Source organism: Anopheles moucheti, chromosome 2 (genome assembly GCF_943734755.1).
Source record: "Anopheles moucheti chromosome 2, idAnoMoucSN_F20_07, whole genome shotgun sequence".
NCBI classification, from domain to species: Eukaryota; Metazoa; Arthropoda; class Insecta; order Diptera; family Culicidae; genus Anopheles; species Anopheles moucheti.
In genome coordinates, this window is record NC_069140.1 from 45,431,601 (window position 1) to 45,447,641 (window position 16,041).

The following is a 16,041-nucleotide window of genomic DNA, read 5'->3' on the forward strand; positions in this document are numbered from 1 at the left end:
AATGCAGTTAATTGAATGAAAAATGATGCGCTCGACGGGTGGGGAATTTCAGGGGCAAAAATCATGATCGGTAAGGGGACGGTGACACACACGACCGTCTGCAGAAAAGGACCAGAAAAACCAAACCGGCCTGCCAGCTGCGTGTGTGAATATTCGCCACGAATGGTTCTGAAAATTTCCAAACGAGCTGGGAAACTGTCACCGATCAATGATGCAGTTTTCGTTAATCAGCAACACGATCGACAGCAGGGGCAGCGTACGCTTCATGCTGCGCAGTTGAATCAATAGTTGATGAAGGACAGTTTTTTCACAACCGGCACCGAATTACATCCAGCTGTTAATGGGAAATGTTTGTTTGAGTGCTGTTTTCTCCGAGCATTTTATTTGGAACGAATCGCTTTGCGCTGAAAGAACACATGTCACTGGAAATGTCGTCTGTTAGAATTTTACACTATTTCAATTTCGGTTTAAAAAAATCCCTCTTCTCTCCTTTCAACTCTTCATGTAACGCTCTGGTGAAGTTGAAATGGAAATGGTGTGCCAAACCACCAGCAACAAACCCTTCCCTAACGACAAATGGAGGGTTGCAACTAATTCCCATTATCTCCCACCTACCCTACCCGAAGCTGCTATCGGAAATTCGCTTGACACAAGCGCCCGCGCTAAATTGCTTAAGTAAATCAGATGCTAATTTGATAGGAGTGAATCGAACGAGGGTGGTAACAGATGAAAAGTAAAAAATAAATAAATCCCAAAAAAGCAGGGAGCGAAATATCTTCGTCCCTAAAACGCATTCCACCTTCCGGTCCACCTTCACCGCCGCTAATGCCCAATCCCGCCCGAGGCCCCGTAACCGTACCTTTTGCCCGGCAGTCGAGATGGCAGCCGGGCTGAATCAACAAAGATAACCGGAATAAGGGCACAATCGAATTGCGACGCACCACAATCAAAGATAAAAAGAAAGAACTTTCTGCTTTGTTTTTTTTATTTTTAAATCCCCATCCTTCTTCCGAAAGCAGCGTAAAATGGCTTTTGTTTTTTTTTTTTTCATCTTTTTTATTTCTTCGCACCAAACCGCCACCCTTTTGCCGGGCGGCCATTTTCACTCTCGCCAACTCCTTTAAGGGGGTGAATTGTGAATTGAATGCTTCCAACGGTACACCCGCGGTATTCCCTTCGCCGGGGATATTAAAATGTTTGTCTATTTGCATTTGGCATCGCTCACTGTCACGGACGGTATGGCAGGCCCCGAGGGTGGCCATTAATGGGTATGGTTCTAAACAGAGCCGAAAATGAGATTCGGGTAGTGCAGCGTTCGTGAGGAACTCGGTAAACAAATGCGACAAATCTTGTTTATTTTAATTGAAGCGCTACGGCTTCCTGATTCCTCCTGGCACAGCTAACGGGTTCGCATATGTTGAGTTGTTGGGAGAGATTACGATACGATTTGCTTAACTTCTTCCGACGTTTTGGGCGAAATTAATTAATGGTTCTATAGTTAGCGTTAGCGTGTAACGAATGCAAAATGCGAGGGTCTAAGTTATTCTACCAGTAACTCTTTTTGCGACCCTGAGGTGCCATCGATGAGCCAAAATCAGTTCTACGAAACGTTATCGTAATAAAATCTGTGGCAATAAAATACTAATTCTTTTTCGTTTTAAATTTTTCTTCTTTCAGAACATCGCATTTACCCTGAGCGAAAACGGTTGCATCCGGAATCACATCATGCGGACGGTAAACATAGACCGAACCCTGACGGGGCTGATGCTGGTACTGCTGGCAACACTGCCCTGCACAACCGTAGCCCGCAGCTACGAAAAACAAACGATGCGCAAAGGCAAATCGGCACAGATAGTATCGTCCGCACCGACGATCACAACCCCGCTGATGGACCTTTGCTCGGAAGACATCAATATGAAGCTGGCCTGCCACTGTTCACCCGAAAGTCACACCAAAGCGCAAAAAGCTTCCTGCTCCATCTTTGACGGTGAGCTGCCGCGCAAGGATTATAACTGGCTCGCGTTCCACACGCAAACCGAGCTGGAACATCTGAAGTTTACCGTGCGCAAATCGGGCAACCTAACGTACATACCGTCGGACGTGATCGCCACACTGTACAAGCTGCGCACGCTCACGATCGAGTACGGTATCATCAGCGACATCTACCCCTTTGCCTTCGGCAACCTGACCGAGCTGCGCGTGATCAATCTGCCGAACAATCAGATCGTAACGCTGCACAGTAACGCATTCGCGCATCACAAATCGCTCGAGGAGCTGATGCTGGAGAACAACTACATCAAGAAGATCGACCGGGACGCGTTCGTGGATGTGCCGAAGCTGATCAAGCTGAACCTGGCGAACAACAGCATCTTTAACCTGCACGACAATGGGTTCGAGGAGCTGACCAAGCTGGAAGAGTTGCGGCTCGAGTCGAACCAGATTGCGGTGTTGGCGCGCGAGTACTTTAAAGGGCTGGAGAACTTGAAGATCTTGAAGCTGTCGTACAACGATGTGGAGTATCTGGGTGCGTTCGTGTTTGCTGATCTGTGGAGCTTGCAGATGCTTTTCCTAGACAGCAATCGAGTTGAGGTGAGTTGCAGCGCCTTGGAAGCTGGCTTGTGTAGTGTTTATGATCGATGTTTGATTTCTTTTCTCTTTTGCCCTTTTGCACAGAAAATCGACGAGCGTGCCTTTGACGGACTGACCAGCCTGAACTATCTGCATCTGGAAAACAATCGCATTACCACCATCGACAGTGCCACCTTTACCAGCGTGTCGGCACTGCAGCTGCTCAACCTGGACTCGAACCGTCTGACCACCATGACGTACGGTCACATCGTCCCGCTGATGGACAATCTGGTGAACAACAGTGCGCTACTGTCACTGCGTGGTAAGTGTCCGTGGCATCAGTTGTTTGGCAAAACTCCGTCCCGTAAATTTTGCGGGCAAAAACGAAGCAAAAACCAGCTCAGCACAAAAAAACAAGTGAACCGTAACGAAGTGGTCGGAGCAACTTGTCCAAAAGGGGCCGATCTCCATCATCAAACTGGCACGGGTCGGTGCCAACTTTAAACGAAACATTTTATCGTCCATTCATCGGGTAAACGGTCGTAAACTCTACTCGCACACGGGACACGGTGGATTAACCGAAATATGATTGGATTTTCGATGCGCCATCCTTCTCGGTCGGATCGTGCGACGAGTGTATCTGAGCGTGTGCAGCCGCATCTGCATGTTGTCACACATGCCCGAGTCTTTGAGACTCAGTGCGAAGTTGCAAAACGAAACTGATAGCCAGTGATTTCTTTTGAAACTGGCTGGCAAAGAGAGGGCAACATTTCCCCCCCCCCCCCCCCTAAAAATGGAACCATGGATCCCGTTTCATTTTTTTTTCTGATCAGTTTCCGAAATGGAAATCATGGTTCGGAAAATGGTCCTTCCGTCCTTCGGTCGATCGGTTCAACGAAGCTCATCTCCGGACATCGTTCGACAACTGTTGCCACAGTAGATGTTTTCGGGGTGGTTTTGTCCAATCTGGCCAAGCGTATATGTGTGTGTGTGTGTAAGTGTGTATGATGAAAGGTTGATTTCACCATCAGCTCTACGCTGGCCGTCTCTATACTGTCGCTGACAGCTGACACATGAAAAGGTTTTACAGCCTGTCTATGTGTGTGTGTGTGTGTGTGTGTGTGTATGTATGCCAGCGCAGGGCGATATCTCCATCCTGTATTCATTTTTGTGGACATCAAGGGACGAACTGGTTGAACGGTATTTTAGGTTCTTTTCAAACATTCAGCCACAATGTTCGGTGGATTGGAATGTTGGAGTGGCTCAGGAAGCTCAATGGATGTGCCCAGTATTACATCGTGCTGATCCTTTTGCATCTGGGGGGGGGGAATCAATTTTAACTGAATCGCATGTTTTCACAGAGCTGTTCAACATTTCAGCGCGTTGCTAAGAAGCAACGGATAGTGGGGCAAGACAAAATCAGACCAAATTTGATGCATTTTTCGAACGATTGGATGCGTTTTTGCTTTGTTCGCTTACCGTGGTCAGCGAAAGTCCGTTAGTCAAACGGAATGTGAAACCAGAACAACGAAGGAAACGTTTGCAGATTTACTTTTATTAACAGCTTGTGTAGATTGATTACATAGCCAACTATTGTTTGAATATTAGATAAAATATGGGATTGTGTTCAGAGAGTTCCTGCAAATCAAATGACATTTGATGACACATTTCAACTGAGCATTTTTCAAATCTCTACCAATGGTGGTATCAATGCTTCTACGAAAAGCGCCCTCTGAACAGTGACATATTTTTTCCATTAATTAAATCTTGTATTATGTCCGCTATGGTACAGCTGTTATAACTGATGGCAACTGAGCCTAAAAGTATGCAACCAGAGTGACTTTTTCCCAGTCTGTTTCAGGATATTAGTATTCATCGATTACAGTATTGATTAGAATGTATCGATTGGTTTCTCTAGGGAAATCGATCAAATTCTATGGCATTCAGTTCGAAATGATTGATGTTTGATGCTGAAAAATACATTTGCACTGTATTCGACCAATGTTCTGATGAATTTATTTATTAATATTAATCTGTACTTGAATGCGTCTCTGTCTTCCTACCTCTTCTAGATAATCGATTCATCTGTGACTGTCGGCTCTCGTGGATGTACGATCTGAGCGATCGTACGCGTAACGAGGAGCTGCGCGAAAGCCTCAAGGGAATCGATTGCATCCTCGGCCAGACGCCCGAGGAACCGACCCGTTCACCGCTGGCCAGCTCGTACGATTTCGGACAGCTGGACGAGAACGGTGAATATATCGATGATTCGGCCAGCGAGAATGACGCACTCGCCAAGGAAGCACCCCAAACCGTGAACGTGCTAAAGCTGGGCCGCGAAGAGCTACCCTGTCCGGAGGAGTTGGCCGGACCGACCGGCGATCCAAACCCGCGTGAATCGAAAGGTTTGTTCAATCTGTCCTGGAACAGCTCGGCAGCCGGTGATCGGCATGGTGGCAGCATCGCGCGCAGCAGTATATTGCTGCTAGCGATAGTGACCGTTGGCCTCGGTGTAGTACGTAGAACGCTTAGCTGTTAAGTGCTAGGCAAAGGAAATAACTTATTTTCGTAGTGAGGCTGAGCGTGTTTCTTTCTCGTTCGGGCATTTGTTTTCCAATCATCCCTACCCCATCCAATTTTGGATGACTCACTTTCACGTCGAGCAACATTGGAGCATCCTTCGGCCTTTACTGAAACGCTTTCACTCTCCACTACATCCCGCACATCTGACATGCTCACCCCGCTCTGTACACCCTGACACAACTCATACTACATTTTTGTCGGACAAAACACACACACACACCCATACACATCGTGGAGAGCGGAAGCGGAACACACCTTCACCGTGAATGTAATATATAGCGAGAAAGTGAGGGACAATTTTGCCAACCTATTTCGTAGCGTTTAGCAGAACACGATAGATAAGTAGTGTGTATTGGTCGTTATGCGGGACGGAATGTATGTTTTTCATTTTCAAAATTTTGTGTGTAGATTTTAGCGAACCCTTGAGCATTCACAGTCTGCTCACACTCTCAACCATGCAATCACAAAGTCACACACTCACCCGTGAAAGCACCTCATTTGCCGTTTGCTTTTCTTTCGTCACAATGATAAACGTCCCCTTCCGCCCCGTGAGATACACTGACGATTGATGAATTTTGCAGCGTCCACGTGTGTTGGTTCGCTACTGTATGACATTCATGGTTCGATAAGCCAGCGGTCTCTCACTTTACCGTGAGCACAGGACCGAACGTTTGACAAGGGTAACATTTTTTTCCTTTTTATAATAAAAAAAAACAAATCAGAAAACATATAAATAGATGATAAGATAGAGAGAAAAAAACACTGGAAGTCGAAACCCTTTGCAACTGATACGATATAAGAAACGCGAGCAAGAGCTGGGTAATGAAACATGAACAAAAAATATAAAAAAAAAACAGAAAAAATAGAGATAATAAAAATTAAAGTAAATAAGTCAATAAACCAAGCGAAACAAACCAAAAGACAGTGAAACCACAGTTTGGCGCGTCGGCACGTAAAGAAAAACAAACCCGGAAATGTACACCAAGCGGAAAGAGAGAGAGAGAGAGAGGGAGAGTCGACATATATACGTGACGACATGTAAGGAAACGTCAAAGTGGCATGCATTTAACAGAAACAAAAAACCCTACAGTAAAGAAAGAACAAAGAAAATCCACTGTAAAAGCCGTGTCGCAATGTGAATAAAGCGTGAAGAAGGTGAGGAAAATAGAAATAAAATTTTAAATTAAGCAAGTAATGGATGTGTTGATGTGCAAAAAAATATGTTATCAACCTGAAAGAAAGACCAACTTTACTTCAACGTGAGCTTTATTATTTTTGTTAGCAGTGTGGGGCACATTTAAATTCAGTAAAGTAATCAATAAATAGTTTTCTTCGTGAACGATAGCCGTATCCTTCCCCCATCAACAGCAACAGGAAGTGGCAAAAGTTTCCCTTTTTTTTTTGGTTTATGCAAAATGGGCGGAAATCTTCGCTTCCGGTACAGCTGACGCCCGGCGTGAAGGATTGATCGTTTCGAATCCTTTCCTGTCTGCAAGGTGGCCCATGGATACAGTGGTCCCACACACACAAATATTGATTCGGTTTTGTTTCCGTCCTGATCGTTCGATACGATTTCACTGTCGGTTTTGTGAATGTCGAATTTTATTTATTTATAAACTCCTGTTCAGCGTTGCCCCCGCCGTGAAGCGGGGATATAAAATGGACAAGATGTTTCCTGTTCGTCGTGTGCCGTCCAAAATAAATCGCCCGACGGGGGAGGCAACATTTTCCTGTACGATTTAAAGTCTGTTTGTGGCGCTAGCGTGTGGCATCATCCATTGGCATACGCCTTTTATGAGATGAGTACAACGACGAAAGCACGGAGCGAAAGAGCTAAGCTACGAACACGCAATCAATCTTCCGCGAGTACGATTGACTGTTTATGGGGATCGTTCGCTGTGCGGGGGATCGAATGCGAGACGTAACTCTCAATGGTAATGGGAACCCAACAATAAAAAAATGGGAACAAAACAACGGAATGCGGAAAGAGCCCCGTTGCACAACTGTTTGATTTATGTTTACCGGCACTTGTTGCTTGTTTCGCAGGTTTTTGGGGAGGTTTTTCCTTCGTTTTCCATTTTGTTTTGTGTGCTTCCTCATTTCCTTCCGAGCATAAAGCCGAGGTGGACGGGCATTTTCCCATCTCATCTCCAGCGAGAGTTCCAGCGAACGAAACGGTGGGCGCTTTGTGAAATCCAACCCCGAATGAAGAAAAATGGTTTATGATTGCTATCTTTCAATGGCTTTTCCTTTTCCTTCCTTTTGTTTTTTTTTTTTTTGGTGTTTCAATTCGCAAACTTTTCCCTATCGAGAGAATCCTTTTTGATGCTGGGTTGCATGGGTTGGTTGCGCGATGAAAGATTCAATTGATTGGACCGAAAGAGGAACGGTGCCGGACCGGAGCCGATTGATATTTCGCTTTTCGTTTGATCCATTTCCTTCGCATTGGTAATGTTGCGCTCCGTGCTGTGCCGAGGAACGACCAACAGCAATACGCCTTACAGCATCGACGGTGGGAAAACGATCAAAAGGAATCTTTGACCGTGTTATTATATTTTATGGCAGCTTATTGATTTCGCAACGTTGAACGTTGGATGTAGTTGGTTCTTGTGGAGAATATCAAAAATCAATCAGCCAGCGTAAACCATGGTATTTAGTTGTACCTTTTTTTCATTTGTACTACTTTATCAATAATACGTAGCAATCTTTGGCTTGACGGCAATGAGTTTTTTTGTGAAGTATATACAAGTTTGTGGCCAAAACCGTGTCTCCAACTATGATATTATCCATAAGGGATCTTTTATCTCTAGGTTGTTGTGCTAAGCGCAGTGGAGAATCAATCCCCTTCGAGGCCCAGGGCGGAATTTTTAAAGGGGGGGCCTATAATTTTGCTACGGCATTATTGGTGTTAGGGAGGTGTACTTCAAACATGATTTAACAACACCAGCAAAGTCTCGGAAAGAAACAGCGGCGGATCAAACGGTAGGCGGAGTAGGCGGTCGCCTAGAGCCTCGCCGTGTTGGAGGCCCCAAACAGCTTGTGCCGATCGTGCGATTTTTGGAAATTTAGCAGCAGAGTTAATTTATAGCACAAAATCTAATTAAAACGTAAAAAAATGATCGAAAATATCTTTGGTATATCGAAAATATCTTAGAATTTTATACATCCTTGGTTATATAAAACATTTGTTTCTATTTTATTAGCTATATCGGCCCGGTTACACGGCTACGCAAGAGAAGTATGCAGTGTATTCAAACTCCTTCTTCTTTATCGGCACGAAATATTTAGGCTGCCTAAGCCTACCAATTCTAGTTTTTTTTATTTATTTCCCCGTAGGATAGTCAGTGCTGCGTACGGAGGTTTGGTGGTCCAAATGAAATTTTTCCGTGGTCCTGTCTTGTGCAGACCGGCTGCGCTACGAATACACCATCTGGCCGCTCCGTGAACACTTATATTCCCTTTTACTTCAACCTATTCATGAATTCTATTTCTTGAACTTTCCGCTTGATATTACAACCTCATGGTTCTTGAAATACCATTTCCGTTTTTCTTGATTATTACTTATTCGAAGCTGGATTGTAGGTTCAGCTTATGTCCACCCATTCCAAACTGTCCAAACACTTCATCATATCCCCGCGGAGAATACTGTTCAAACTACATTGTTGTAATCTCGGTAACATTTGCATCGTTGTTAGACTGAAATTGTTCTAAAATTGCCAATTCTAAATCCATACGGTTGAAGATCATCACCGCGAAATCGTTGATTTAAATTAAAAAAAGAACACGAAAAAAGATACTTGAAGAAATGCATTGATATAAAAACGATGTGTTAAGTGAAGAACCTATCATAATAGTCTGGCTAAAACATTGTCGTGCGTGTTGAAAGCGGTCTCGTTTTTTTGCTTCGAAAACCCAGTTTGTTTGAGAAAAATTAGTGAGTGCTTTGTGGTGTTGTATCCCTATAATTGGCTACTGACTATCAAATTGTGCCTGAGGAGCACGTAGTGTGTTTCATACTGATGTAAATGTGCAAGTGTAAATGTGACGAAATTATCGCAAGTGTCTTCACAATGAGCGAAGAGATCGGCCCAGAAATTCATGGATTTCTTGGCGCACGGACAACCGACCTAAAATTGGAGCATCAAATTTAATGAGCGAAATTTAATCGAACGATCGAAATTCACATTAATATATGCAGGGCCACGAGAGTTTGTTTGTTTGTTTGAAATTTGTCCAATGACCAAATCAGCTGGTCAACTGTGAAAACCACTATACCTATCAGCAGCTTGGGACAAATTTGTCCATCACAATTGCTATTGCATACTATCAAACACGTGAGAACGATCGCTAATAAGTAATATCAATAAAACGGAAAGCATCCTTCATCTCGCTCAAACTTCCCGTCGGCTGGTACGAAATTCCATACAAAACCAGCTGTTTTACGATTTCCGATACCAGGAAAGCATCCACGGAACAGGTAGCACCTTGAACAGCAATTTTGGTCGAAAACCGCCGAAAGGTATGCAATATTTAAACACAAACTTTCCCGTGGGTCGAGTAAAATTTAGCAGCAATTTTGCTCAAAATCCGCCGAAAGGTATGCAATGTTTAAACACTAACTTTCCCGTTGGTCGTGAAAAATTTATTCGAAAACTACCAGTTTTTGAATGTATAGTACCAGGAGAGCATCCACGACAGAGGTAGCTCCTGGTACTGCGCCGCAAGGTATGCAATGTGTATACACTAACTTCGCAACCAATTTTCCGCCGTAAGGTATGCAATGATTATACACTGACTTTGCAACCAATTTTCCGCCGTAAGGTATGCAATGTTTAAACACTAACTTTTCATACAAACCAGCTGTTTTTAGATTTCCGATACCAGGAGAGCATGTTGTTCAAGAGGTAACATCTTCCATCCCCCTCCCCCCTTCCCACTCCAACATGGCGGACACAAGATGGCGGCCAACATGGCAGACAAGATGGCGGCCAACATGGCAGACAAGATGGCGGCCAAGATGGCGGCCAAGATGGCGGCCACGATGGCGGCCAAGATGGCGGACAAGATGGCGGACAAGATGGCGGACAAGATGGCGGCCAAGATGGCGGACAAGATGGCGGACAAGATGGCGGACAAGATGGCGGCCAAGATGGCGGCCAAGATGGCGGACAAGATGGCGGCCAAGATGGCGGACAAGATGGTGGACAAGATGGCGGACAAGATGGCGGACAAGATGGCGGACAAGATGGCGGACAAGATGGCGGACAAGATGGCGGACAAGATGGCGGACAAGATGGCGGCCAAGATGGCGGCCACGATGGCGGAGAAGATGGCGGACAAGATGGCGGACAAGATGGCGGACAAGATGGCGGACAAGATGGCGGCCAAGATGGCGGACAAGATGGCGGACAAGATGGCGGAGAAGATGGCGGACAAGATGGCGGCCAAGATGGCGGACAAGATGGCGGCCAACATGGCGGCCAACATGGCGGACAAGATGGCGGACACAAGATGGCGGACAAGATGGCGGCCAAGATGGCGGCCAATATGGCGGCCAATATGGCGGACAAGATGGCGGACAAGATGGCGGACAAGATGGCGGCCAAGATGGCGGACAAGATGGCGGCCAAGATGGCGGCCAAGATGGCGGCCAAGATGGCGGACAAGATGGCGGCCAAGATGGCGGCCAAGGTGGCGGCCACGATGGCGGAGAAGATGGCGGACAAGATGGCGGACAAGATGGCGGACAAGATGGCGGCCAAGATGGCGGACAAGATGGCGGACAAGATGGCGGCCAAGATGGCGGCCAAGATGGCGGACAAGATGGCGGACAAGATGGCGGACACAAGATGGCGGACAAGATGGCGGACCAGATGGCGGACAAGATGGCGGCCAAGATGGCGGCCAAGATGGCGGACAAGATGGCGGCCAAGATGGTGGACAAGATGGCGGACAAGATGGCGGACAAGATGGCGGACAAGATGGCGGACACAAGATGGCGGCCAAGATGGCGGACAAGATGGCGGACAAGATGGCGGACAAGATGGCGGACAAGATGGCGGCCAAGATGGCGGACAAGATGGCGGACACAGGATGGCGGACACAAGATGGCGGCCAAGATGGCGGACAAGATGGCGGCCAAGATGGCGGACAAGACGGCGGACACAAGATGGCGGACAAGATGGCGGACAAGATGGCGGACAAGATGGCGGCCAAGATGGCGGACAAGATGGCGGACAAGATGGCGGCCAAGATGGCGGCCAAGATGGTGGACAAGATGGCGGACAAGATGGCGGCCAAGATGGCGGCCAATATGGCGGCCAAGATGGCGGACAAGATGGCGGATACAAGATGGCGGACACAAGATGGCGGACAAGATGGCGGACAAGATGGTGGCCAAGATGGCGGACAAGATGGCGGACAAGATGGCGGACAAGATGGCGGACAAGATGGCGGCCAAGATGGCGGACAAGATGGCGGACAAGATGGCGGACAAGATGGCGGACAAGATGGCGGCCAAGATGGCGGCCAAGATGGCGGACAAGATGGCGGCCAAGATGGCGGACAAGATGGCGGACAAGATGGCGGCCAAGATGGCGGACAAGATGGCGGACAAAATGGCGGCCAAGATGGCGGACAAGATGGCGGACAAGATGGCGGACAAGATGGCGGACAAGATGGCGGCCAAGATGGCGGCCACGATGGCGGACAAGATGGCGGACAAGATGGCGGTCAGGAAGGCGGACAAGATGGCAGACAAGATGGCGGCCAAGATGGCGGCCAAGATGGCGGACAAAATGGCGGCCAAGATGGCGGACAAGATGGCGGACAAGCTGGCGGCCAAGATGGCGGACAAGATGGCGGACAAGATGGCGGACAAGATGGCGGACAAGATGGCGGACAAGATGGTGGAAAAGATGGCGGTCAAGATGGCGGACAAGATGGCAGACAAGATGGCGGACAAGATGGTGGCCAAGATGGCGGACAAGATGGCGGACACAAGATGGCGGACAAGATGGTGGCCAAGATGGCGGACAAGATGGCGGCTAAGATGGCGGCTAAGATGGCGGAGAAGATAGCGGACAAGTTGGCGGACAAGATGGCGGACAAGATGGCGGACAAGATGGCGGCCAAGATGGTGGACAAGATGGCGGACAAGATGGCGGACAAGATGGTGGACAAGATGGCGGACAAGATGGTGGACAAGATGGCGGCCAAGATGGCGGACAAGATGGCGGACAAGATGGCGGCCAAGATGGCGGACACAAGATGGCGGCCAAGATGGCGGACAAGATGGCGGACAAGATGGCGACTAAGATGGCGGCTAAGATGGCGGACAAGATGGCGGCCAAGATGGCGGACAAGATGGCGGACAAGATGGTGGACAAGATGGCGGCCAACATGGCGGCCAACATGGCGGACAAGATGGCGGACACAAGATGGCGGACAAGATGGCGGCCAAGATGGCGGCCAAGATGGCGGACACAAGATGGCGGACAAGATGGCGGACAAGATGGCGGACAAGATGGCGGACAAGATGGCGGCCAAGATGGCGGACAAGATGGCGGCCAAGATGGCGGACACAAGATGGCGGACAAGATGGCGGACAAGATTGCGGACAAGATGGTGGACAAGATGGCTGACACAAGATGGCGGACAAGATGGCGGACAAGATGGCGGACAAGATGGCGGACAAGATGGCGGACAAGATGGCGGCCAAGATGGCGGCCAAGATGGCGGACAAGATGGCGGACACAAGATGGCGGACACAAGATGGCGGCCAAGATGGCGGACAAGATGGCGGCCAAGATGGCGGACAAGATGGCGGACACAAGATGGCGGAAAAGATGGCGGCCAAGATGGCGGACAAGATGGCGGACAAGATGGCGGCCAAGATGGCGGACAAGATGGCGGATACAAGATGAAGGACACAAGATGGCGGACTAGATGGTGGCCAAGATGGCGGACAAGATGGCGGACAAGATGGCGGAGAATAGGGCGGACAAGATGGCGGCCAAGATGGCGGAGAAGATGGTGGACAAGATGGCGGACAAGATGGCGGACAAGATGGCGGCCAAGATGGCGGACAAGATGGCGGACAAGATGGCGGACAAGATGGCGGAAACAAGATGGCGGACAAGATGGCGGCCAATATGGCGGACAACATGGCGGCCAAGATGGCGGATAAGATGGCGGACAAGATGGCGGCCAAGATGGCGGCCACGATGGCGGAGAAGATGGCGGACAAGATGGCGGACAAGATGGCGGTCACGATGGCGGAGAAGATGGCGGACAAGATGGCGGTCAAGATGGCGGACAAGATGGCGGACAAGCTGGCGGCCAAGATGGCGGACAAGATGGCGAACAAGATGGCGGACAAAATGGCGGACAAGATGGCGGACAAGATGGCGGCCAATATGGCGGCCAAGATGGCGGACACAGGATGGCGGCCAAGATGGCGGACAAGATGGCGGACAAGATGGCGGCCAAGATGGCGGACAAGATGGTGGACAAGATGGCGGACAAGATGGCGGCCAAGATGGCGGACAAGATGGTGGACAAGATGGCGGACAAGATGGCGGACAAGATGGCGGACAAGATGGCGGCCAAGATGGCGGCCAACATGGCGGACAAGATGGCGGACAAGATGGCGGACAAGATGGCGGACAAGATGGCGGACAAAATGGCGGACAAGATGGCGGACAAGATGGCGGACAAGATGGCGGACAAGATGGCGGCCAAGATGGCGGCCAAGATGGCGGCCAAGATGGCGGACAAGATGGCGGCCAAGATGGTGGACAAGATGGCGGACAAGATGGCGGACAAGATGGCGGACAAGATGGCGGACAAAATGGCGGACAAGATGGCGGACAAGATGGCGGACAAGATGGCGGACACAAGATGGCGGACAAGATGGCGGACAAGATGGCGGACAAGATGGCGGCCAAGATGGCGGCCAATATGGCGGCCAAGATGGCGGACAAGATGGCGGCCAAGATGGTGGACAAGATGGCGGACAAGATGGCGGACAAGATGGCGGCCACGATGGCGGACACAAGATGGCGGCCAAGATGGCGGACAAGATGGCGGACAAGATGGCGGACAAGATGGCGGACAAGATGGCGGACAAGATGGCGGCCAAGATGGCGGACAAGATGGCGGACACAGGATGGCGGACACAAGATGGCGGCCAAGATGGCGGACAAGATGGCGGCCAAGATGGCGGACAAGATGGCGGACACAAGATGGCGGACAAGATGGCGGACAAGATGGCGGCCAAGATGGCGGCCAACATGGCGGACAAAATGGCGGCCAAGATGGCGGCCAAGATGGCGGCCAAGATGGCGGACAAGATGGCGGACAAGATGGCGGCCAAGATGGCGGACAAGATGGCGGATAAGATGGCGGACAAGATGGCGGCCAAGATGGCGGCCACGATGGCGGAGAAGATGGCGGACAAGATGGCGGACAAGATGGCGGTCAAGATGGCGGAGAAGATGGCGGACAAGATGGCGGTCAAGATGGCGGACAAGATGGCGGACAAGCTGGCGGCCAAGATGGCGGACAAGATGGCGAACAAGATGGCGGACAAAATGGCGGACAAGATGGCGGACAAGATGGCGGCCAATATGGCGGCCAAGATGGCGGACACAGGATGGCGGCCAAGATGGCGGACAAGATGGCGGACAAGATGGCGGCCAAGATGGCGGACAAGATGGTGGACAAGATGGCGGACAAGATGGCGGCCAAGATGGCGGAAAAGATGGCGGACAAGATGGCGGACAAGATGGCGGACAAGATGGCGGACAAGATGGCGGCCAAGATGGCGGCCAAGATGGCGGACAAGATGGCGGACAAGATGGCGGACAAGATGGCGGACAAGATGGCGGACAAAATGGCGGACAAGATGGCGGACAAGATGGCGGACAAGATGGCGGCCAAGATGGCGGAAAAGATGGCGGACAAGATGGCGGACAAGATGGCGGACAAGATGGCGGACAAGATGGCGGCCAAGATGGCGGCCAAGATGGCGGACAAGATGGCGGACAAGATGGCGGACAAGATGGCGGACAAGATGGCGGACAAAATGGCGGACAAGATGGCGGACAAGATGGCGGACAAGATGGCGGACAAGATGGCGGCCAAGATGGCGGCCAAGATGGCGGCCAAGATGGCGGACAAGATGGCGGCCAAGATGGTGGACAAGATGGCGGACAAGATGGCGGACAAGATGGCGGACAAGATGGCGGACAAAATGGCGGACAAAATGGCGGACAAGATGGCGGACAAGATGGCGGACAAGATGGCGGACACAAGATGGCGGACAAGATGGCGGACAAGATGGCGGACAAGATGGCGGCCAAGATGGCGGCCAAGATGGCGGCCAAGATGGCGGACAAGATGGCGGCCAAGATGGTGGACAAGATGGCGGACAAGATGGCGGACAAGATGGCGGCCACGATGGCGGACACAAGATGGCGGCCAAGATGGCGGACAAGATGGCGGACAAGATGGCGGACAAGATGGCGGACAAGATGGCGGACAAGATGGCGGCCAAGATGGCGGACAAGATGGCGGACACAGGATGGCGGACACAAGATGGCGGCCAAGATGGCGGACAAGATGGCGGCCAAGATGGCGGACAAGATGGCGGACACAAGATGGCGGACAAGATGGCGGACAAGATGGCGGCCAACATGGCGGCCAACATGGCGGACAAAATGGCGGCCAAGATGGCGGCCAAGATGGCGGCCAAGATGGCGGACAAGATGGCGGCCAAGATGGCGGCCAAGATGGCGGACAAGATGGCGGATAAGATGGCGGACAAGATGGCGGCCAAGATGGCGGCCACGATGGCGGAGAAGATGGCGGACAAGATGGCGGACAAGA

The 16,041-nt window shown here is 50.0% G+C and overlaps 1 protein-coding gene across 1 annotated transcript; it reads left to right on the forward strand.

Annotated features, from left to right (window-relative positions):
- The first annotated feature begins 1,725 nt into the window (after positions 1 to 1,725).
- Positions 1,726 to 6,346, forward strand: LOC128310691 (connectin-like). Its single transcript, XM_053047392.1, has 3 exons — positions 1,726 to 2,589; positions 2,674 to 2,890; positions 4,641 to 6,346. Exons 1-3 carry the CDS (start codon positions 1,726 to 1,728, stop codon positions 5,105 to 5,107), a joined length of 1,548 nt encoding a protein of 515 aa, XP_052903352.1. The 3' UTR covers positions 5,108 to 6,346.
- Positions 6,347 to 16,041: the final 9,695 nt, after the last annotated feature.